This window comes from Salmo salar, chromosome 10 (genome assembly GCF_965601325.2).
Source record: "Salmo salar chromosome 10, fSalSal1, whole genome shotgun sequence".
In the NCBI taxonomy this organism is placed as follows: Eukaryota; Metazoa; Chordata; class Actinopteri; order Salmoniformes; family Salmonidae; genus Salmo; species Salmo salar.
Genome location: NC_138300.1, coordinates 15,832,700 through 15,858,734, shown reverse-complemented (window position 1 = coordinate 15,858,734; position 26,035 = coordinate 15,832,700). Strand labels below are relative to the sequence as shown.

At 43.4% G+C, this 26,035-nt stretch overlaps 1 protein-coding gene across 1 annotated transcript; it reads right to left on the bottom strand.

Moving 5' to 3' along the window:
- Positions 1-8,128: 8,128 nt before the first annotated feature.
- stil (STIL centriolar assembly protein) lies at positions 8,129-23,240 on the bottom strand. The gene is made up of 17 exons (XM_014215997.3): positions 22,775-23,240; positions 22,384-22,469; positions 22,144-22,251; positions 21,768-21,883; positions 21,366-21,553; positions 19,189-19,445; positions 19,004-19,087; positions 18,678-18,764; positions 16,723-16,870; positions 16,013-16,122; positions 15,612-15,732; positions 14,349-15,326; positions 14,111-14,240; positions 13,065-13,296; positions 12,502-12,658; positions 11,886-12,205; positions 8,129-9,532 (listed from the first exon to the last, which is right to left on the bottom strand). The coding sequence occupies exons 2-17, from the start codon at positions 22,392-22,394 to the stop codon at positions 8,845-8,847; spliced, it is 3,735 nt and encodes a 1,244-aa protein (XP_014071472.3). The 5' UTR covers positions 22,395-22,469; positions 22,775-23,240; the 3' UTR covers positions 8,129-8,844.
- Between the last annotated feature and the right edge of the window lie 2,795 nt (positions 23,241-26,035).

Below are 26,035 nucleotides of genomic sequence, written 5' to 3'. Positions count from 1 at the left end.
AACATAAAAAAACAGATATATCAAGCCCCAATAAGGGGATTTTGTGTACAATCTTTATAGAAAATAATGTTTTCACTTACATGGCGGCAGTAGGTATGTGGCCAGTTGAAACAAACAGACAGATAGACAGATAGACAGATAGATAGATAGATAGATAGATAGATAGATAGATAGATAGATAGATAGATAGATAGATAGATAGATAGATAGATAGATAGATAGATAGATAGATAGATAGATAGATAGATAGATAGATAGATAGATAGATAGATAGATAGATAGATAGATAGATAGATAGATAGATAGATAGATAGATAGATAGATAGATAGATAGATAGATAGATAGATAGATAGATAGATAGATAGATAGATAGATAGATAGATAGATAGATAGATTTGGCTGGTAAAATATGGGGGGCGATCAGTGACAGATCGAAAATGCTTAAATGTAAAAAATGTGCATTTTTCTTTTCACATCAGTTAAAATTCTATTAGAAAATGGATAATTGAAAATTACCAATGGTAAACAGAAATTCTAAGTAAAAATGATAAATGGTAAACCAAAAAAGCCAAATGGTAAACAGAAAATCTGTAAATGCAATGTGCATAATCAAATTGAAAGTTATGTTTTTTATTTCCCAACCACCCAATCAAGAATTTTCTTTTTTCAATTTCCATTTCCATTTTCTACGTGTATTCAAATTGCTTCTTGGATGTGTGAAACATGAGAGAAACACCACACCCCAGTAGTAGGACATTCTAGCCATGTCAAACTCTCTGTACATTTTAGACTTGTGTAACTAGTGCTTCGGCGACCACGTGCATGTGATGAGTAACTTTATCTAGTGTTAAGTAACTTTGCCTGGAAAGAGAAAAATATAATTGCCTAGGCTGCTTAGCAGGCTAAAATGTTTTTCTGGTGTTCAGGACACCAGGTACGAACCCCATCTGTAAAAATAGTCTAAAATCAAGGCATAGAGAGTGTGATATGACTATGATGTAACACTGCATGGTGGTGCTTTTTTTTCTTCAGGTTCACGCCTCCAGGAAACCATTTGCATAAACTTTGAAAATGAAAAGCGAAAATAGAAAAGGCTAAATTGGGCAGTTGGAAAATTCCAAATCACTTTACACATTGCCTTGACCATTTTCTATCAACCATTTGCCATTTTCTGTTTACCATTTATCATTTTCATTTCAAATTTCCATTTACCGTTTCCAATTTTCAATTAGCCATTTTGGATTTTAATTGTAACTATTTAATTTCATTGTGGCATGAATCATGGATTTATTTTATCAAAGTTTTATCTGTTTTTTGTAGAACCATCTGCAACAATCCCTCAATAGCTTTAAACACCAGCTGTCAGAGCAGCTCACAGATCACTGCACCTGTACATAGCCCATCTATAATTTAGCCCAAACAACTACCGCTTCCCCTACTGTATTTATTTATTTATTTATTTTGCTCCTTTGTACCCCAGTATTTCTACTTTGCACACTCATCTACTGTCAAATCTACCATTCCAGTGTTTTAATTGCTATGTTGTATTTACTTCGCCACCATGGCCTATTTATTGCTTTTACCTCCCTTATCTCACCTTATTTTCTCACATTGTATATAGACTTATTTTTCTACTGTATTATTGACTGTATGTTTGTTTTACTCCATGTGTAACTCTGTGTTATGACCTATCAATGTTGATAGTAAAATGCTATGTTTGAATCAACGCCATTGTTTGAAAGTCATGCTATCAACCTAAATAAAGAGGCATATTGAAATAAAATGTGAAGCCACAGAAAAATGAGTTCTGCATGAATAGTGACACCTACTGGTATATGAGGGGTTGTGCATTACCGTGAGAACACGTCGACCACTCAAATGCCTACCTTGATGTAGCCTGCTTACCTTTGAAAAGAAGCCGCGTTCTTTTCAGCCGAGCTATCATGACAACGCAGTTCGACGTTGATCAGCTTCAATACTCATTTGCGTAGACTACCTAAATAACGTTGAATAGTTGAAAGTAAGTCTTACACAAGCTGTATGTGAAAGTAAATTCATAGTGAGGTTGGTTTGATGAAGGCTATTTTAACATCTGATTTGCCCGAAAAAAAAGGACACCATCATTTAAACGTGTAGCTAGATATACATACTGTCGTTCATCCATGGTTGACTGGATCGTTGGAAGTTAAGAAGTAGTTACCATTAGCTCTATAAAAAGGATGCTAAATTCATGATACTAATAATACACTTTTATCTTTGGATATTGTCTTGTATATGAAGGATGGTTAGTTGATTTCAAATGTAATCTACAAGTTATTAATATGTTGGATTCACATCTGCATCTCAACCAAAAATCTAAGTTGGAGAATAGGACTAAATCAAATCAAACTTTATTTAAAGTGCATTTAAAGTTTGTTTTGATTTAGTCCTATTCTTTAACTTAGATTTTTATTTGAGATGGAGCTGTGAATCCAACATATCAATAATTTATTTGTAAACAAACTGCTTGGATAGGATATATACTCAATATTATGAATAACATATATCCAAACGTTAAAGTTTATTATTAACAAAATGAATTTGGCATCCTAATTATAGGGCTAGTGGTAACTACTTCTAAACTTCCAAAGATCCAATCAACCATGCTTCATGTTGAAATGATGGTGTCCTTTGGGCAAATCAGATGTCCATGTAGCCTACATAAACCCAACCTTACTTTGAATTTACTTTCACATACAGCTTGTACCAAGAACAGTTAGAGGAGTTACTTTCAACTAGTCAATGTTTTGGTAATCTACCCAAATGAATATGGAAGCTGATTAATGTCAAAATGTGTTGACATGATAGCTCGGCTGAATGAAGCACTGCTTGTTTCCAGTGGTAGGCATCTGGATGGTAGACTTGTTATGACTGAAGTGCATTACCCCTCATAAACCAGTAGGAGTCAATGTTGGCTTCTAATTTTATTTCAATATACATCTTTATTTAGGTTGATGGCACGACATTGAAACAATGACATTGATTCAAACGTACCATCTTACTATCAACATTGAAACATGGTCAAATAAAATGTCTTATTAAATATGAAATTCAACATAACATCAACCACCCAATATATATTGCTGCTAAAAAAAATAAAGGGAACACTTAAACAACACAATGTAACTCCAAGTCAATCACACTTCTGTGAAATCAAACTGTCCACTTAGGAAGCAACACTGATTGACAATACATTTCACATGCTGTTGTGCAAATGGAATAGACAACAGGTGGAAATTATAGGCAATTAGCAAGACACCCCCAATAAAGGAGTGGTTCTGCAGGTGGTGACCACAGACCACTTCTCAGGTCCTATGCTTCCTGGCTGATGTTTTGGTCACTTTTGAATGCTGGCGGTGCTTTCACTCTAGTGGTAGCATGAGACGGAGTCTACAACCCACACAAGTGGCTCAGGTAGTGCAGCTCATCCAGGATGGCACATCAATGCGAGCTGTGGCAAGAAGCTTTGCTGTGTCTGTCAGCGTAGTGTCCAGAGCATGGAGGCGCTACCAGGAGACAGGCCAGTACATCAGGAGACGTGGAGGAGGCCGTAGGAGGGCAACAACCCAGCAGCAGGACCGCTACCTCCGCCTTTGTGCAAGGAGGAGCAGGAGGAGCACTGCCAGAGCCCTGCAAAATGGCCTTCAGCAGGCCACAAATGTGCATGTGTCTGCTCAAATGGTCAGAAACAGACTCCATGAGGGTGGTATGAGGGCCCGACGTCCACAGGTGGGGGTTGTGCTTACAGCCCAACACCGTGCAGGACGTTTGGCATTTGCCAGAGAACACCAAGATTGGCAAATTCGCCACTGGCGCCCTGTGCTCTTCACAGATGAAAGCAGGTTCACACTGAGCACATGTGACAGACGTGACAGAGTCTGGAGACGCCGTGGAGAACGTTCTGCTGGCTGCAACATCCTCCAGCATGACCGGTTTGGCAGTGGGTCAGTCATAGTGTGGGGTGGCATTTCTTTGGGGGGCCGCACAGCCCTCCATGTGCTCGCCAGAGGTAGCCTGACTGCCATTAGGTACCGAGATGAGATCCTCAGACCCCTTGTGAGACCATATGCTGGTGCGGTTGGCCCTGGGTTCCTCCTAATGCAAGACAATGCTAGACCTCATGTGGCTGGAGTGTGTCAGCAGTTCCTGCAAGAGGAAGGCATTGATGCTATGGACTGGCCCGCTCGTTCCCCAGACCTGAATCCAATTGAGTACATCTGGGACATCATGTCTCGCTCCATCCACCAACACCACGTTGCACCACAGACTGTCCAGGAGTTGGCGGATGCTTTAGTCCAGGTCTGGGAGGAGATCCCTCAGGAGACCATCCGCCACCTCGTCAGGAGCATGCCCAGGCGTTGTAGGGAGGTCATACAGGCACGTGGAGGCCACACACACTACTGAGCCTCATTTTGACTTGTTTTAAGGACATTACATCAAAGTTGGATCAGCCTGTAGTGTGGTTTTCCACTTTAATTTTGAGTGTGACTCCAAATCCAGACCTCCATGGGTTGATAAATTAGATATCCATTGATTATTTTTGTGTGATTTTGTTGTCAGCACATTCAACTATGTAAAGAAAAAAGTATTTAATAAGATTATTTCATTCATTCAGATCTAGGATGTGTTATTTTAGTGTTCCCTTTATTTTTTTGAGCAGTGTATATATATATGTATGTAGAGTGGCTCCGAAAAGTATTCAGACCCCTTGACTTTTTCCACATTTTGTTACGTTATAGCCACACAATACCCCATAATGACAAAGCGAAAACAGGATTATAGAAACGTCTGCAAATGTATTACAAATAAAAAACAAGAATACCTTATTTACATAAGTATTCGGAACCATTGCTATGAGACTCAAAATTGAGCTCAGGTGCATCCTGTTTCCATTGATAATTCTTGAGATGTTTCTACAAATTGATTGGAGTCCACCTGTGGTAAATTCAATTGATTGGACATGATTTGGAAAGGCACACACTTCTATATAAGGTCCCACAGTTGACAGTGCATGTCAGAGCAAAAATCAAGCCGTAGAGATTCTCTGGTCTGATGAAACCAAGACTGAACTCTGGCCTGAATATCAAGTGTCACGTATGAAGGAAACCTGGGACCATCCCTACGGTGAAGCACGGTGAATGGCAACATCATGCAGGGTGGATGTTTCCCACAATTGGAATTTTCAACAAAATGTCAACATAAACATAGTTCTGATGATTATGTTGAAATTAGATTGTAACAACCTGTTAGCAGTGATGGAAAAAGTACCCAATTGTCATACTTGAGTAAAAGTATAGATACCTTAATAGAAAGCTACTCAAGTAAAAGTCACCCAGTAAAATACTACTTGAGTAAAAGTTGAAGTATTTAGTTGTAAATATACTTAAGTATCAAAAGTAAATGTAATTGCTAAAATATACTTAAGTATCAAAAGTAAAAGCATAAATCATTTAAAATTCCTTCTATTAAGCAAAGCAGGCGGCACCATTTTCTTGTTTTTAAAATGTGTCGATAGCAAGGGGCGCACTCCAACACTCAGACATCATTTACAGAAGATGTATTTGTGTTCAGTGAGTCCGCCAGATCAGAGGCAGAAGGGATGACCATGTGTTGTCTCGATAAGTGTGTGTGTGAATTGGACCCTTTTACTGTCCTGCTAAGCATTCAAAATGTAATGAGTACTTTTGGGTGTCAGGTAAAATGTATGGAGTAAAAAGTACATTATTTTCATTAGGAATGTTGCGAAGTAAAAGTTGTTAAAAATATAAATAGTAAAGTAAAGTACAGTACAGATACCCAAGAAAGATATTTAAGTAGTACTTTAAAGTAATTTTTCTTAAGTACTTTACACCACTGCATGTTAGTCAGGCTAAATCAATGTAATTAAGTTTAAGTTTTAGCCATAACTTCAAAGTTTACAAAGCTGGTTGAAATGAGATGAAAACAGTACCGGTTGATGATTTTTTTTCAAATCCAATGTATTGATTTGTTGACAAATTATGTATTTCTTTTAAGTGTTCTGGAGTTGAGAATATTAGAGGCATATCCAGAGACCAAAAAGCTGAACAGATAACCTTTTTGATTTGCAGGAGGGGGAATTGCATTGAATCAAAAGATTTATTTACAATTATTTAACACCAGTAAGCGAGGGGTGCCCTAGTGATGTTGATTATGTCATGATGTCAATTATGCCTCGACATCAGATGTGGGGTATCACCTTTGGGGTCTGAATTCATTGGTACAATATTCAAACAAAACTGCAAGAGGAGAATTATTTTATTAGAACTTAATGTCAATATATAATTCTAAATCTTATCATATCGATGTCACAAAGGTTAAATGATTTGGAATGTTTACCGTTACCATGCAAACCTGTTTGTTAGTTCCAATTCTAAATTTTTAATGTAAAATTCTCATTATCCTTTTTGAAAATGAAGAAGGCAATTAAGAAATGGTTTCGAGGTTGGTGTTTTTTTTGCTTTGTGTGCTGCTGTAGCACCAATGAGACCAAAACCAGGACAAGAAATGGAAGAAAACAACGAAAGAACAAAGAGACTGAATTTATTGAATTGACTGACCTTGGGAAAAACACTTCAGTCAATGGATCATGCAAACGATCAAGCACAACAAAGAATGAAGCACCTGAGACATTGAAAAATGACACTCCAACATCAACAAGCAGCAAGATCTCAAATAATACCTTGAACAAAGAGTCACCTGGTCACCTTTCTGTTGAGGAATGTAAGGCCCAGCCTTTTTACCCAACCAACCATTCTCCGCAAAAGGAGAACCCACTTATTCTCCAGTCTGGTCCATTGTTAGATTGCACAGCTGATCATTGGCCATACTTCCCTCCAAACCTCCTGCCCCCACCACCCCTGGAGCAAAAAACAACCATGACCGAGATCTTTGGAGATCTCGCCCTGCTCCAGCCTGGTCAGTCCATGGGAGATGCCTGGAAGACTTCAGACATTAGGTAAATATCATTATGGTACTTGTATGATCTTTTAATTTAATGACCCAACAGAATTCAATAGCTCTGATTTCCCTTGATGACTAGAAACAAGGTAGGTTCCATACTGTACAATGACAGAAGAGTTAGCTACAGCACATAGTTTAGAACCAGACCAGGAACAAGGTGTTATGTCATGCTGTGTGTATCCTATAGAGCGGAAGAACCTCGTTGTCTGGAGGTTATGAAGAACTTGACAGGCCAGTTGGGCAGCAGTGTGCAACGCCAGCCTCATCCAACTTCACCAGCCAATCACCTCAGCCCCGCCCTGAGCCAGTATCTGGACTCCACCACCACACCGATGATCTTTGACCTCCAGAAACTGGGCCTGACCTCTGATTTCATGGAGGTGCCTGAGGAGATGCTGTTTATGGAGGTGTGGGACCTCGGTGAGGGCGCAGGGGACCAGCGCTACAAGGCCAAGTGGGAAATTACCGGGGCGCATGGCATTGTGCTAGACAAGGGCACCTGGCTGCAGAACGATGACAACTGGTGAAACCACACATGAAAGACTTCCCTGTAGGGTGAACAATTATCTTCACCTCACGATTCATAAGTGTGTGAATACATTAAAAGACTATTCTTGCATTCCTTTTCTTCTTTAATCCCTCCAACATGCATTACTAAATGGAAGAGAAAAACGTAGATCTGGTAAAGAGACGTGATGGAGAAAGAGAAATCTGTGACAGGTGCAGGTATAGGATGACTATAGCTGAGCTATACCCTTACTCTGTGCCAACATGCTGTTAGCATGTGATTAACCACATTCTCCATTGAGCCCAGGATAGTCCATATCCCCCACAACATTATCTTTAACCAGGAACCCAGCTCTAGCACAGATTAGCAACATTTCACAATTGAAGTCACTAGTTTTTGTCTGTTTATTGTAGATATGCCTAGATCTTTTTTGAAGAGCGGTGATGCCAGGTTAACAGTGGGAAGTCTGTCAGATGGGTGTGAAATTACTTCAGGGATAGAAGGCTGGGTTGGGGTGGGACTGTAGAGGGCTTACTAAATAGAACACTAAAATGTAAAATCACAAAAGAAAGAAAACCATCTGTAGAAAAAGTACAAACTTATATGAATCAGGTACATATTTATTGAGGCAATTTTAAATAGAAAGTTCAAGTTGAGACACTTGAAATAATGCTTCAGGCATTTCATGTACAAACACACAAGAAAAACAATATAGCATGAAGGAAACAGATATTTACAACATAAAAAAACAGAAAAGTAAACATTTTTGGCATGAATGTAGCCTTTCTCACCATGTAATCAGACTTTAAAAAAATCCCAACATTGACTATAAATAGGTACACATCAATTACCAGGAGATTGGGTATAGTGGTTATCAATAAACAGCCAAAACGTAAATTAAATAGCTTTTACAATGGTTCAGACAATTGGCATCCATGGCATGTTGAAAATCAAAAGCACTTGAAATTAAAATAGATAAAATGACCTGGCTGCCACCATTGAAGAGCTAAATCATGACACTACACCCAAGTGGTAGTAGAAGACAAGAATTTTGCTCATAAGACAAAGAGCACTGTCGTGATTTGCTAACAGTCTCTGTACGTCAGTGGTCACAAACAAATGTATACATTACAATGAGCACCAGGAAGATTAAAATAAAGAGGCATTAAAAAAACGAAATGTGTAAACAAAAATGTATGGAAGTATTTAAAAACCTCTTACTAAGGAAACCAGCAAACTGACAAATCCCAATGGATTTCGACAATACATTTCATTTGTCATTTTGAGTTCCCTTTGCATTAGTTGCCGTGGTCCTTTAGAAGAGTTTCGGCAGCTGTCGAAGTCTACTTAGGTCCAAGAAATTTCCCATCGACCCTTCTGGTTGAGGACACTCCCTCTGCATTTCTCCTACAGATGGCCGTCGTTTGGCGCCATTCTCCTTCTCCAAACTGTGTTTGGCACTGCGGGCCAAAAGCTGCATTTTAGGACGCAAGTCTCTGAGTAGCTGGCTTTGAGAGTCTGCATGCAGCGCCTGGGGGTTGACAGGGTCAGATTGGGGCAACTCGTTGGTGATGTTTTTCAGAACCCTCACTCTTTGCCCTTCTTGTTCCTGTTGAACATGGAACTGTACAGTGTATCCCATCTCCAATAGCTCCTCCTCACTCCCACTCCCCTCCTCTATCAGCCCGTACCTCTTCATGTACTTGCGGGTGGCAAAGGACATGTTGTTCGGAGACAGAATACTGCTCAGTCCCATGGCGCTCTTCTCTGTTGGGGGCTTCTCTGAGAGCAGTGTGCAGGGGCTGAGCCTGGGAAGGGCCTTGGGGGGCTGTTGCCCTCCCCCTACAGAGAGCCTGGAGAGCTGCTGGTCGCTCAGGTATCGGAGGGCGATGGCGTTGGCCTCCAGGCTGAGATCCACGCTGCCGCCCCACATGCTGGTCCCCGTCGACTCTGGGAGGGTCAGTCTGCTGATGACCGCCTCTGGGTTGATGCCGGCCAGGGTACTGGGGAGAAGGAAACGGGAGCTGCATTTAAAATCAAAGTTACAGGAACAACTTCTGCATAAGATAATGATGTCGAACTTGCATGAGAATGAGCCAGAAAGTACGAGAATGAGCTACTGTAATAGCCCCTATTGTCATGTTAGAATGGCTGTAACCATAATAACTGATGGAAAAGTACCCAATTTTCATACTTGAGAGAAAGATACCTTAATAGAAAATTACAAGTGAAAGTCACCCAGTAAAATACTATGAGTAAAAGTTGAAGTATTTAGTTGTAAATATACTTAAGTATCACAAGTAAATGTAATTTCTAAAATATTCTTATCAAAAATAAAAAATAATTTTAAATTCCTTATATTAGGCAAACCAGATTGTGCCATTCTTGTTTTTTTTACATTTTATTCACAGAAAGCCAGGAGCACACTCCAACACTCAGACATAATTTACAAACGAAGCATGTGTTTAGTGAGCCGCCAGATTAGAGGCAGGGATGACCAGGGATATTCTCTTGATAAGTGTGAATTGGACCCTTTTCCTGTTCTGCTAAGCATTCAAAATGTAACGAGTACTTTTGGGTGTCATGGAAAATGTATGACGGAAAAATAAATTATTTTCTTTAGGAATGCAAACGGGACAGTTTTATCTCAATCTTCATTCAAAGACTCAATCACGGACACTCTTACTTACAGTTGCGGCTGCTTTGCGTGATGTATTGTTGTCTCTACCGTCTTGCCCTTTGTGCTGTTGTCTGTGCCCAATAATGTTTGTACCATGTTACGCTGCTGCCATGTGCTGCTATCATGCGGTGTTGTCATGTGCTGCTGCCTTGCCATGTTGTCTTCTTATGTCTCTTTATGTAGTGTTGTGGAGTCTCTTGTCGGGTTGTGTCCTATATTTTTTAATTATTTTATTTATTTTTAATTCCAGCCCCCATCCCCGCAGGAGGCCTTTTGGTAGGTCGTCATTGTAAATAAGAATTTGTTCTTATCTGGCCTAGTTAAATAAAATAAATAATTAGTGAAGTAAAAGTTGTCAAAAAATATAAATAGTAAAGTACATATACCCCAAACACTACTTAAGTAGTACTTTAAAGTACCGTAATTTCCGGACTATAAGCCGCAACTTTTTTCCCACGCTTTGAACGTCGCGGCTTAAACAATGACGCGGCTAATATATGGATTTTTCCCGCTTTCAAAAAAAATTTCTACAAAAAAACACATTGTGACGTGCTCAGTTTTTTGCCGGCATGAAGCTTTCATTAGACCAATGAAATTGCCGAACGGGTTAAGGTCAAACAACTATTTTGTTTACTGTTTAGATTAAATCGAGCGCTCTCAAACTTCCCATCATTCTGATTACGGTAGTCATTTTGTCACCCTGATTCCTGGGGGCACAACAAAGTATTTGCAGCCACTCGACATCAGTGTAAATCGTGCATTTAAGGTGGCGCGCCGTGTTCAGCGGGAGGCTTGGATGACAAGTGGGGAGAAATCCTTCACTAAAACGGGCCGCATGCGAAGAGCAACTTATGGTCAAGTCTGCCAGTGGGTCCTGACAGCGTGGAGCATTGTCAAAATCCACTATCATCAACGGGTTTCGAAAGGCTGGACTGCTGCGTGTTGAAGAGGGCTCAGCGGGGGATTTGCCTCCGGATGAAAGTGACAAGAGCGACAATGAAAACGATCCAATATCGGATGAAGCAATTCTGAGGCTATTCAACTCTGACACCGAAGGAGATGTTTTCAGTGCACAGGAGGAGGAAGATGGTGACCAATTACTTTCTTGGTAGGCTACTGTTTACTGCTAATTTTGTATTTTTTGTTACAAGCCGTGTTTCGTTAAAGCCTATTTATTTTTGTTACAAGCCATGTTTCGTTAAAGCCTATTTATTTTTGTTACAAGCCGTGTTTCGTTAAAGCCTATTTATTTTTGTTACAAGCCGTGTTTCGTTAAAGCCTATTTATTTTTGTTACAAGCCGTGCTTCGTTAATGCCGATTTATTTTTGTTACAAGCCGTGTTTCGTTAAAGCCTGTGTAAAGTTCATTTGTTTCAATGTACCGGTAGGCACCTGCGGCTTATAGACATGTGCGGCTTATTTATGTTCAAAATAATATTTTTTTTTTTAATTCAGTGGGTGCGGCTTATATTCAGGTGCGCTTAATAGTCCGGAAATTACTGTAATTTTACCTAAGTACTTTACACCGCTGAAAATAACAGGTCCATTTTCCGTGACTCAAACTTCCTTCCCAGTCCTACTGCTAGGTGGCACTATTGTTATACCATAAGACTACTACATCTATGACCTACGTGCAAAGATTGTCAAGTAAACCTGAAACATCAAGGCAAACATACCTGGCACTCTCTACAGAAGTGCGCCTGGTCTTGCCCTCAGGGTCAGCAGAGTCCAGGTCCACGTTGACCCCTAGCTGCTGCAGCTGGCGCAGCGTGGCGTGGAGCACCTGGTCCCTTCCTTTTGGCTGCTCCTCTCCTTTGGGCTCCGGCTGACGGGAGCTGACGTGAACAGGGCTAGGGGACGACTGCTGGGACTGACAGTGGGACACTTGTCTGGGGGACAAGCTGTGGCTCTCCCGCCGTGGGTACGAGGTCCTTTGGTCTTCTTCCCCTTCGACCTCCTCGTTCACTGATCCCTGGAGGCGGCTGTTCACTTGGCCCTGTGGAAGGATGAAGAACGTCAGATCTTTATTGGTAAAATAATTTTTCATACTTTTAGTTCCAAGCGACAGATAGTCAAAAAGGGACCTCACAGGACAGAGGCTGGCCACATAACATGTTGGATTAAGCGTTTCACTGCAATACTAGATTCTGTTGAAACATTCCCCAAAATAAAGCATAACAGAATGAAAGACGGAGCAAATACAAAACACATAGCCTAATCACTTGGGGCCGTGCTCATAAGTGTTTTCTGTTGACATACATGGAGAAAGTGCCTATAAAAGACGACTCTTACCAGTAGATCCTGATAAAACCGCTGGTCGTCCTCCACCGCCCTGGGCTCCTCACTCTTGGTGCCGTCCCTCTGTGGAGACTGGGACTGGTAGTACATGCTGGCACTCTCCCCCAACACTGGACTCTGGAAAGAACAGTCTCCAAATGCTGACTGAGTCCTGCAGGAAATGAACAAAAACACAATGCGGTTCATAGGACGGTAAAAATAAATGAACTGAAATGGCCACGAGGTGGCACCAGTGTTCAGATGGTGAGCCGTCACAGTTGGTGGGATCACACGTCTGACGCCAGTTGTGAAAATATCCACGATACGGTGAGCCCTCACATCAGCCATGTTCTCGTGGGTGGGTTTCAGATTGAAACTTTCTCTATTCCTTTCAACCATTAAAGCCTCATTCTTGTGAAATGGAGGGAGTAAAATGGTGTCAACTCCCCTTTCAGAGTTCAAGGTGGTGAACTACGACCTTTACTTTCTTGCATTCTTCCAGTCAATTCAAATTGAGGGCTGGGCCGATGTCAAAAAAGCAAGCCCTCAGTTTGAAATGCAGCCAATCGTTTGCTTACCTTTGGTGCATTGACTGGTTGGCTGGTGAGCCTGGCACCCGTCCCTCCCTGACTCCGCTCTCTTCTTCCGAGCCACCTATGTGCCTGCTGTGGGTAAGGTTGGCACTGCCAGAGCTCCAACTAGAGGAGGCCCTGCTGCCATCAGGAGCACCAGGCCCTCTGTGCCACTCTGGCTGTGGGCGGTCCTCGTCAATGTGAGCATCGACTGGGACGCCCCAGAACAGACTGGCACCTTCAGAGGGAGAGATGAAGTTAGTCAACTAAGGGTGCGTTCGTAAATTCACTCTGGCTATCTAGTCCAATTTCAGAGCACTCTCGTCTGAGTGTGCCAGAGGGCAGAATAATGAATTTACGAACGCGCAACACCTGCTGAATATTACCGGGGTCAGTAAACGTTGGTAAAAAAAAAAAGAAGAGTAATTTAATTGTTGCCAGCAGCACAGTTAGTCACTAACACTCTAGATCACCAGCTCTGCTAGGGCAAGTCAAATGGTCAGAGGGAGTTTCTCTCATTTGTGTCTGGCTAACGTTGGCTAGCTACTTCCAGTTAGCTTGGGTGCTTGACTGCCGTTGTGAGGAACGCTCGGATCAACCCTACTCCTTGGCAAGAGCGTCCAGTGGGTGCTCCGAACGCGAAACACTGAATTTACGAACAGACAATCTGACAACGCTCTGAATTTACGAACGCCCAGAATGCACTCTGGCACACCAGAGTGAATTTCCGAACACACCCTGTATGGTATAGTAAACAACAACAAAAAGTCCAAGACAGTTACACAACAAAAGAGTAATCATAGGTGTATTGATACTGGGTAATCTGAATTCACTTTCTCTTCAGGAGACTTGGAGAGAAAAAAAGGCCATGTTCTCAGTAGATCTCAAATGAACCATAAGTGAGAAATACGATTTTCACAGTGTTTCTGGAGACTAGAGCGTCACACTGTCACACAAAAACGAGTGACAGGCCTAGTATTGGATTAAAATGCAGTGGATAGACAAACTATGACTACCCACCATGTATAAGCAGTGATGAATGACTACAGTACCTGTGCCTACAGCGATGCTAACACTTCTCTTGGTCTGTTGTCCAGGGGAGGTCTGTGTCTGGATGACTGCCTGCTCAGTGGATGGAGATGAGCTCCCACTTTTCCCTTGGGCCTCAAGTAGCTTCTGGATCTGAAATCAACAGGGTAAGAAAGGTTGAGAACCCCTGTTCTAAAGCTTTAAGATTGTGGATATCAGACACTGTATAAAATGACACAATGACACCGTGGAGAACCTCACCTGGGCCTGCAGTAACTTGAGCTGCCGGTCTTGGTCCACCAGGATTCTGTAGGCGTCAGAGGCTAGGAGGTTCATAGGCCCGTCCAGGGGAGAGAGAGAGGGGGTTGCCTGGGCCTGGCAACACTGGTTCTGACAGGCGGGGGCTAGCAGCTCCAAGCGGCCCCTGGGAGAGCAGGGCCCCTGAGAGGGGAAGTGGTGTGTGGTGGGGGGGCCCCCAGTGAGGCACGCTGGGCTGAAGTGAAGGTTTGTTTGGTGAGAGGTGGGGGGGTTACTATCAGAGTTTGAGCAGAAGTGCCCACCCGGGGTCCCTGAAGCCTCCTGCCAGTGATTGGGGTGGTACAATGGGGTATGGTTGTGTGGATGGAAAGAGCAGCACCCGCAAGGCTGGTTCAAGTTAAGGTTGGGGGTGCTGTGGAAGTGCTTGGGATGGACTGGGGGCTGTTGGTGAGTGGGCATGGGGGTTGGGGGGGGACCGGGGCTGTGCCTGGGGATGGGTTGTGGAGAGTTTCCGACGGGGGAGGCCCCTCTCTGAGAGGGGCGTCCTGGAGCTGGGTGGAACTGCCTGGCCTGATGGACTGATCCATTAGGAGAGGAGACAGTCTTTGGAGAGGAGGAGGATGAAGTAGAGGCAGACGACGTCTTCCTGAACTGTGGAGGGGCTGATTTCCTGCTGGAGGAGGGGGGCCGGAACAGTGGTGGCTGCTGCCCGGGGGTGAGAGAAGCTCTTCTGCTGCCTTTGCCCTGGGGGGCCATGGCAGGGGTCAGGGGCCTTCTGATGGGAAGGGGGCCCCCGAGGATGGTGGGACCCTGGCCTGGGGGTCTGGCAGCCCAGGGGTGGAGCTGGTGGGAGGGAGGGGCGCTTCCTCTCTGCTGCAGAGCTGGGAGGTGAGGATGAGGGCGACCCATAGTCTTTCCATCCAGGAAGCTGCCGTCCATCACTAGAGAGAGCTCCGGCACAGAGGGGTGGACCTGCTTGGTCTGAAAAGTATAAATATGGTATATGCGTCAAATGACAAATAGAGCCATCTATGGTTACAGCATTCCAAAGAGGGAAAGAAAGAAATAAAAAGGAAGGAGACCAAAAGGAGACAGAGACAACGAGAGACAGAGACAACGAGAGACAGAGACAACGAGAGACAGAGACAACGAGAGACAGAGACAACGAGAGACAGAGACAACGAGAGACAGAGACAACGAGAGACAGAGACAACGAGAGACAGAGACAACGAGAGACAGAGACAACGAGAGACAGAGAGAGCTGACCTGCTGGGTGAGAGGGTGTGGGTTTGGGGAGGGCCTGGGGGAGAGGTCCTCATCCTCCACTCCAGAGTCATGGTCGCTGATTGACAGCCTGTCCTGCGGAGAGGCTGCCACTGACGCAGGGCTGAGGGAGAGAAGAGGACAGATACCGTCAAACACTGGTGAGCCCATTGTCTAATGATGTCTAATCTACCACAGCAATTCCTGTGAAGTCATAAAATCCTGTTAGAGGATCGTTCTCATGAGTTCAGTTAGTATTTAATAACAAAAGACCTATTGATTCTTGTGACCCAAAACACAGACAAAAAGCCACCACACAGACAGACACAGCATTGAGTCCCAATCCACTGCTCCAGTCGAAGTAATATTGTTACAGCAGATGCTTGAGAGAAGAGCTTGTATACCTTGTTAAGGAGACACGGGACACCAGTTCCCTGAAGAACTCAGCCTCACGGTTCTGGGTCTCGGCACTGAGCTCAAACTTCAGAGTACGGCCCTCGGACACCTCTACATTCTGCACAGACAAGGAACAAAAGAAAATCAAGTCTCATTTTGATGTGGATTATCCACCATGTATAAATTATGTAACCGACATCCTTAACACCTGCCAGCTTAACCCGGAAGCCAGCTGCACCAACGTGTCGGAGGAAACATCGTTCAACAGGCGACAGCCTGCAAGCACCCGGCCCGCCACAAGGAGTCGCTAGGGCGCGATGAGCCAAATAAAGCCCCCCTGGCCAAACCCTCCCCTAACCCGTACGATGGTGGGCCAATTGTGCGCAGTCTTATGGGAGTCCCGGCCACGGCCGATTGTGGCACAGCCCGGGAATGAACCGGGTCTTTAGTAACGCTTCTAGCATTGTGATGCAGTGCCTTAGATCGCTGCGCCACTCAGGAGGCCCATAAATGATGTATTCTGTTGTAATAGTGGGTAAAGGCCACTAGAGGGCTTTTCATACTACTAAGCTGAGCCAAAACAAGCTGAACTGCACCGACCTCCTTATGCATCGACAATAGTTGTTGGAACCATGTTGGTAAGCTCAATGTGAAAGGGAAATGTCCAAGCATGTTTCAGGTTGGAACGATAGAGTGAGTCAGGCATAAGTGTGCCTACCTTGTAGAGAGTGAGTGACTCGGTGCTGGTGAGCAGTTGAAAGGTCATGTCCTGCTGCCCACTGCAAGGCTGGACCTGGTAGAACTCTGGCTCCCTGTGGGTCAGCGAGTACAGCACCACAAGGAACGCACCGCCCTCAGACATCACCCTGGAACACAAATCAGGGCTGTGTTCATTAAAACATTTTGAAGTGAGAAGGTAGCCCAAATTAACCAATAATAACACTGATTGATGTATTCCATTGAAGTGCAACGGTGTGAAAATGTTGTGTAACGTTGCAGATAGTAATCTCATGAATAGAGCTGTCTGACAAATCCCTATTCTACACATGTACAATGCATTCGGAAAGTATTCAGACCCCTTGACTTTTCCACATTTTGTTACGTTACAGCCTTATTCTGAAATGGATTACATTGATGGGGGGGGGGGGGGGGGGGGGGGACGACGACAATATAAACAAAACCCCATAATGACAAAGCAAAGGCAAGTTTAGACATTTTTGCAAATGTATAACACAGAATTATTACATTTACGTAAGTATTCAGACCCTTCACATAGTACTTTGTTGAAGCACCTTTGGCAACGATTACAGCCTTGAGTCTTCTTGGATATGACACTACAAGCTTGGCACACCTGTATTTGGGGAGTTTCTCCCATTCTTCTTTGCAGATCCTCTCAAGCTGTCCAGTTGGATGGGGAGCATTGCTGCATAGCGGTTTTCAGGTCTCTCCAGAGATGTTCGATCAGGTTCAAGTCCGGGCTCTGGCTGGGCCATTCAAGGACATTCAGAGACTTGTCCCAAAGCCAATCCTGCGTGGTCTTGGCTGTGTGCTTAGGGTTGTTGTCCTGTTGGAAGATGAACCTTCACCCCAGTCGGAGGTCCTGAGCGCTCTGGAGCAGGTTTTCATCAAGGATCTTTCTGTACTTTGTTAATCTTTCCCCTCAATCCTGACTAGTCTCCCAGTCCCTGCCGCTGAAAAACACCCCCACAGCATGATGCTGCCCCCACCATGCTTCACCATAGAGGTGGTGTCAGGTTTCCTCCAGCTGTGACGCTTGGCATTCAGGCCAAAGAGATCAATCTTGGTTTCATCAGACAAGAGAATCTGGTTTCTCTCAGAGTAATTTAGGTGCCTTTTGGCAAACTCCAAGCGGGCTGTCATGTGCCTTTTACTGAGGAGTGGCTTCCATCTGGACACTACAATAAATGCCTGATTGATGAAGTGCTGCAGAGATGTATGCCCTTTTGGAAGAATCTCCCATCGTCTACAGAGAAACTCTGGAGCTCTTTCAGAGTGACCATAGGGTTCTTGTTCAACTCCCTGACCAAGGCCCTTCTCTCCCGATTGCTCAATTTTGCCGGGCAGCCAGCTCTAGGAAGAGTCGTTGCCTCGACATAATCCTGTCTCAGAGCTCTACGGACAATTTCTTCGATAAGGTATCCATTATTTATTTGTAATAAATTTGCAAAAAAACTGTTTTCGCTTTGTCATTATGGGGTATTGTGTGTAGATTGATGAGTAAAGAAAATGATATAATCCATTTTAGAATAAGGCTGTAATGTAACAAAATGTGGAAAATGTCAAGGGGTCTGAATACTTTGGCTGCACTGTACAGCTAACCTTCATGAATAAGCACTGATGAACTAAAAATAAATATTTCATGATTTGTAAAAAAAATTTAAAAAAATAATAAGCATTGAAACCATAACAATTCATAAACATTTGAAATAATTTATTAAGGCTTATTCATGAACGTTATTACAAAGTGCCTAGCCTGGTGGCCCACATCAGTTGTGCTTCAACCAACTTGTGTTCGTTGGTGTATGTATGGGATAACAACCATACAACAGTTGGCTACAGCACAGAGTATGGAGCCAGGCTACCTTGGGCCAAGTGAGAAATGACAGTCAGAGTGCTATTTGCAATATGTGAACAGATGGGCATCCCACTCACTTGTCATGGAGGGAGGAGCTGAACAGGTACCTCAGACACCACGCCCACACCTGGGGGTTGTAGATGTGGGTGACCCCACTCAACCATCTGCCACAGACAACACCACAAGCACGTCAACCAAACTGTACACTACTGCTAATGAGGTAGCACACACATACACCCCCCAACAGCTTGACTACTATCAGGAAGGATAAATCCTTTTGTGGATCAGATTATGTCCAATGAATGGAGTTGTCGTCGCCCCCCCCCCGCCTGCCCCACCCGCACATCCAAAATAATAACATATGTTGGCCGAAAAATATAATGTCAATGGAGGGCATTCTCACACTCCGACCAGTGGAAGAGTGTAGGCCTTCGGGTCAGACTCCAGTAGTAGCAGCAGTTTCCGGGTTTGATCCATGGTCAGAAAGCTGAACAAAATGTAGACCAGAGGCATTCATTATCCAATAACATAAATGATTGGCATGACTTGTTTTATAATGTTATTCCATGTTATGTCCTTAATCCTTACCCTTGTTTGCGGCTGGCGCTGCTCTGTAGCGGCTGGGTGAGGCTGGCCGGGCTGCTCAGGTTCCTGGCCAAGGCGGTGGGGATGATGGGCACGGGCCGGACGGGCACAGCGTCCAGCGTGTTGCCGGGGGCGGTGGCGGCCCAGCGCAGGCAGAAGCCCAGGCTGTCACCTTGCTGGAAACAGCTGAGGTGGGCTCGCAGGGCCAGCAGCTTAGACAGGTCCAGGGACTCCCGGCTGCTGCAGCAGTGCTGGAGCATCTGAACAGGTAGGGTGGGAGGGAGGATGGCGACATGGTTTTAGGGGTGTTTAAGTTGGGCACATTCTATGGTCGCAGTTCCAGGGCTTTGGACTAACGGTTACCCCTAGTGGCACTGGTGCCACTAACTTTCTCAGTTCTACTGGTGGCACCAGCCCATGATTTGGTCGCATAGAAAAAAAGATGTATATATGACGGCACCACAGAATAGGAAAATGAGTAGTGATCTTATAAAGTCATACACAATGCTTTATTAAAAAGTGTAATAGATTACTGAGATGTTAGAAGTAATAACTTATTTATTGAATACCATGTCCAAACAGGAACGCACGATTCAAGATATTTTGATATGCAACCTAATCCAGTGATTGTCAACTAGGCTAATATTGTTGTACTTTACTGTCAAAAATAGGGCTCCAGAATATTCTTTTTTGTTCAATAGAGGTGAATTTGCCTTCATCTTTACGTGCACTAATATTATATACAGGCCTAATTCAATTGGTGCCAATTCACCAGCTGCAGAAGTGGGACCTCAAAACACATTAGCTAGATTGCTCATTTTAAAGTGGGTCGTTCGAGCCCTGAATACTGATTGGCTGATATAACGATATACCACCGGTATGACGCAAAACAACTTGTTCTAATTACTAGGGCTGACCCCATTTAGTCGACTGGTCGATTGTTTGGTTCATATGCTGTTGTCCGACAAAGATTTATTTTGCCGAGCAAAAAATAATAATCATGGTGTACAAGACACCGGTCTGATTCGCACATGGGGATGGCACCTTCCATCACTAAAACATGTGCTACTGAAATTGTACATGGTTATACTACATAAGAACAATAATTACAATTATAACAAATGCACTTTCTCCCGCGTTGGATTGTGGTCGCTGTCCACAGTTCTGAAACATCAGTGAATTGCCGCTTTTTACTAGACCATGTTGCTATGTGCATAATAGCAAAGTTACCCAGCATATTGGTGTTGAGAACAAATGTGGCAGAGGCAGCAGTGGAGTTAGATGAAAAAACAGCCCTTGCCTTAATTGTTTAAGAACAGCAAGGAGGGGAAACCAACTTACATACACTGAACAAAAACATAAAACGCAACATGTAAAGTGTTGGTCCCATGTTTCATGAGCTATAATAAAAAATCCCAGAAATTGTCCATCTATTCCTTGTAGGGTAAGAGTTGAATACCCCTGCACTGGAGTATCTTTTCAATAGAATGGATAATCTGTGGAATAATACACTTTACGGTTTGACCAAAGCATGGCTTTATCTGCCCCAAGAAATTGGTTGTTTTGATTGAGGTGACCAGGTAAAAAGTGCAGCTTGCACCAATTTGACCAATTAAAAGTTCAACGAGCAATAGGCAAATCAAGCAAAACGTGACTAAATGGTCACAGTCTGGAGCCCTGGGTTCAGTAATTAGCAACACCTGTTGCCGACAGGTTGCAATAACTGCCAATTTAGGAGTAGAGGGAGTATGCTCCTTCTGTTATCCAGGCAACGGAAAAGGTGGGCCATCTCGTTAGGCAGTTAAGAGGGTGGGTTGAACTTAACGTACAGTTGGGACCAATGTAAATTCCAGTTAGAAAACACAGCATTAGGTAAGAAAATACGGTAAGTATTTCGGCTAGTGGTTAGAGCGTTGGGCCAGTAACCGAAAGGTTGCTAGATCGAATCCCCGAGCTGACAAGGTAAAAATCTGTCGTTCTGCCCCTGAACAAGGCAGTTAACCCACTGTTCCTAGGCCGTCATTGTAAATAAGTATTTGTATGTTATTGCTTGTATTCTGGAAAGCATAACCTTCATTTCATAACATCCTCAAAACCTTCAACTTCTTCACACAATACATGTTGTATGAGTGATAAGAGGACATTTACTTTCAGTGCAGACATTAACATATTCATGTTACCTTAAAAGATATGTGGAAGCCTTCTGCCGAGTGAACCATGGTGTCTGTGGCAGAGACCCCCTGGGCTTCCAGCACACAGGGCACCAGGACGTCCCCGGGCATCAGGGCAGTGGGCACCTTTCCAGAGGAGCCAGGCTGACCCCGGCCCGGATCGAACCGGTCCAGTGTCAAAGTCACACCCTCTTCATCTTGGAGAAAGAGTGGAGAGAGAGAGAACAGAGGTACAAAGGGCAGTTTAAATATAAACTAGTCAAACCTAAGACCACTTACTCAGCAAGCATATCCAATAAATCATCATGAGTATAAAAAAAATAATTCCCATCTAAAAACGTGTGTTTGCTCTTGAACTACCATTTTTTTTTTTATATATATATTTGTCATGAAAAAATGAATACTTCTCACCAGAATCCACAGCAATAGTCCCCAGCAAGTAACAGCTGAACTCAGGCTTGTTACTCTGTCGAGCATGGCGGTGGGCCAAGCGAAGAGTTTTCTCCACAAGAAGCAGCCGGGGATTTCTGTTCAATAGAAAACAGGTTTTCAAGCAGTGAAGGCAGAGCATGATCTAATAACAATCACAGGTTGTTTTCTCCCTTGTTCCCTTTCTTTCAACTGAACTGATTGGAGAGAATTAAGCAGATGAAAGCAAGACCGACATATTGCTTACACGGCCAAGATTTCTCAAATCAGTACAGACGATGGGATGGCGATGAGAAAGGATGCAGCACAGTAGTACAGTGGCTAAGTAGTCACTGTCAAAAAGAACCCAGTAGACTACCTGTAATAGGAGAGGTGGAGGCTAACCACATCCCCATTAGGTGTGGGGTCCCATAGGGCCACATTGGATTTGGGGAAGGTGAGGGCAGCAAGCGCATTCTCTGGTGACCTGTGGTATGGTTAACATTGTCAAATACTGTCAGACAAACTTCCCAGTGGGAATTGTTATTGTATTGGAATTATTAGTAAATAAATGACAAATGTACCAGGGTTGATATATGCAAAGGAAACATGTACATACCTTGTTGCCATCTTCAGATTATCTGGTTTGTAAACATTGTCCAAGACGTGATATGGCAAGCCTTTCAAATTCACCTGAGCACTCTTCTGTGGACAGGAAAGGCGTTGTTCCGTCAACAAGAATTGGCTATGACTTTGAGGCCAACACTTTGACAGTTATGTCAAGGCCAAACACCGGGTAAAATCTAAATGTGTGTGCATGACACCATGCACAATTTCATGCAATTCAACAACACCAAAAGACTAGCGTTACTAGCTGGCAACGTAACATTAGCTAGCTACTGCAGCTAGCTAGTTAAAGGACTTTAGCCACCTGGCAAGTTTAGAAAATGGCATAGCTAGCTAACGTTACTGTAACTACCTAGCTAACGTTAGCTCTAACACCCCGTTACCTGTGTCAGTCCAATTTGTGACCATAGCACATACAGTAATATTCTTCACCAAACGTAGCCAGTTAACTAACTAGCTATCTTATGGGTTCGCGTGCCACCGAGTCGTGATGGCCGGCTGAAATGTTCGGAGAACTGTCTTCAAGCCGCTGTCCTCAACTAAAACTTCCTCGGCAACAACATCAAAGCAGTCACATCCGCGGTAAGTCCACACTTTCTCGGTCTTTGTTTCGTTAATATTTTTTTACTTCACCTGGCAGCAACCTAGCGTCGCATTGAATTAATCACTTCCCGCATTGCTAGCTAAACGCATAACACAAACGTTCCTTGCGATAAATCAAATGTAATTGATTATGGCGCTGTTTCCAGGTTCCAATGGCGGGGCATAAAATCCAGCCAATAGAAAGCTCCGTTTCATGGCTGCCATGGCTCCTATCAGAGGAGCTGACAATATCACCCGCTCAGCCCATCCAGTCCTTTTATCGTAATGGCGATGCAGTACACGAGTCTTGTTGAGGTTGCAAAGAATATGAAATAGCGATAATGCTATGCTACACTGTATATCAAGTTTTGCAACGATGAGCTACGTTTTGATACTGACAGCCATTTGAATTAAACAAAAACAAAAACACAAGGGGGCGCAATTTTACCAGATTATACAGTAATACATACAGGCATTTTGCTATGCCACAGACATCCCATCTTTATTGACAGAAGCACAGCAGGCAAACAAAATGACTATGCCACATCAAATCAACCACAAACATCAGTATCATTTTCAAACCCAATCTTTCACATTGTACTTTTAATTTGTAGATATTACAAGTCACAGAAGGGCTTTTCCAACATGACCACCATTCACAGATGCACAATGATGATATTCAGGAAAGAGCAATGTAATATTTACTTTGCACTAGAGCTTGGTCTGACAGGATTTAGGCTATTACAGAACTGGTTGTAAGTAATCCTGCTCCCCTGTACACCCAATCATCAGCTGGGATCAGCAAGGGGTTTGACATGACATCATCACACATTTGACTCAGTAGAACTCATTTTGACTCTGATAGAAATAATCTCTAGTCCGTCCATGCCTCATTCGCGCATGTTGGCTGAGACCAATGGGTTCCAGGTTGAAGTGATTGCAACAGCGTCTAGCCAATGGCCGGCCGTCATGGATTCATTTTGCCCTAATCCATTTCAGTTCAGAGGAGATTAACAATCCAAACCAATTGTTGATATGCAGAGAGAGACTGTGTGACAGAGAGCGGGGGACAGAAAGGAGTACTGTGAGGAATGTCACATATGAAGATGATGGAGGTACCCCATTCTGTTTAGTGAGACATTGGGGAATTTAGACAGTCATGGAGCCTGAGGATTTGAACCTGCATCTCATCAGGGAAATCAGCGCACTGAAGAAATGCATAAAGAGGTAACTTCTCACTTTTTCACATTATTAACTGGATGTACAGTATGTATTGCCTCATCCTTTTCTAAAGCTATTTTATGTTTCATTTTAATATATTTGTCTAGCATTTGGCCTAAATTGCTCAGTGAGTATAAAGAGTATAGTTGATGATTGTTGGGATCCATGTGTAATGAAAAAGTAAGGATTTGAGAGGTCAGGTTAGGTTTGGAGCAATGTAAGTGGATCCTAGATCTGTGCTCAGGGTCAATCACTTCTTCAATCTTGATGAAAAGCTCAGATATCAGAGCATCCTCGACTGTCTACTCCCATAGTCATTTTAAGGCTGTCAGATGCATACAGTTATGTCTGGCTAGCAAGGCTTTTAATATCATCTCTGCAAGGCACTGCAATTCTGCTTTTCCTTGAAACCCCCACAATCTGAAAAGCAGTGTTTCAACATTAATGCTTCACATGCTGTCGACTACTTTTTCTCTGGCTAAACTGGACTATTGCTCCAGCCCACTGGCAGAAATTAGCTCATAGTCTTGCGTTACTCAGAGAACCCTGTCAACTGAGGAAGTACAGGCATAAACTGTTGCTTTAAAAAAATACTTAGATAGTCGCCATTACACTACCAGTCCGGTACTCAGACTGCCAGTGTGTAAACAAACACCAGACACATATGTTGGCTTTATCCCAAGGTGGAGATTCGTCTTTGGGCCATACTTACAGTACTTATGAGGCATAGACATAGTCCTGGGCCAATTCATGGTGGTCCTAGATGTGTATGTTACAAATGGGAGTTACAGCACAATAGAGGTCTTGTTCAAAAGGAGGAAGGGGTGGATTGAGCAAATCACATTTCAGCTCTGAAAATAGGGTAACTTATTTGGGGGGGAAGGAGAGACATTTTTCATAAGGCTGTGAGTTTGTGATATATTCCTCAGTTTCCGAGCTTGACTTTTTCAGGTCTGGGTACTTGGATCTAGCTTGGCTGACGCGACCCACTTGACTGCTCAGCGAGGGCAGAGCTGTGACTCAGTAATCTGGACAGGAGGTTGTTTGTAATGCAATATTCGATTAGAAATTGAGCAGACTCATTGATTGGTTCTCTCAAATGTTTTTTTTCCCCTGGGGGGGGGGGTTGACACCTCTTGTTGTTTTGATTTGAAAATCCAACCGTTGTAATGGAAGGTGGCATCACTCTGGGGCTGTGTGTGGATGTGCCTGTGGGTGTTTGAGCAGTGGAGGCTGCTGAGGGGAGGACAGCTCATAATAATGGCTGAAATGGAGTGTAATGGCTGGAGTGGAGTGAATGGAATGATATCAACCAACGCATCGTAAAGACAACATCAAAACAGTCTTTCCGGACTCTGAAGCCAGGAGGACTTCCAGTTAGACTAACTTGGATCTAGCAGTGTATGAAGTTAAATATCTTCCCCAATGTTTCCGATTATTAAGGCCCTGTTTCAAAACAGGCCTGGGAGACCTTGGGGATTCAAAAATTCCCCCTGAAAGAAAAATAAACATGAGAACGCAATTATTATCTAGTGAACCTTTTTGCACATTAAAAGATATCTTTAAATGTCAAAGTATTCCTTTATTATTTTTATCTGACAATCAGTAACATATGAGGTGGAGGGCAGAGAGTGACGAATCAACCGAGTCCAAATCGAGAATCAACAAAGAAAATTCCTGAGCCAGCTGGAATATGAGCCTGGAGACTAGTGCATTTCCTCTGCTCTCTGCATTTAAGATTCCTTTGCTACTACCTTTCTTTTTCTCTTTTTCTCTCTCTTGCTCTCTCTCTCTCAAATTCAAGGGTAAAGTTACTAGTCTCCACCCACAGCGGGAGGAGT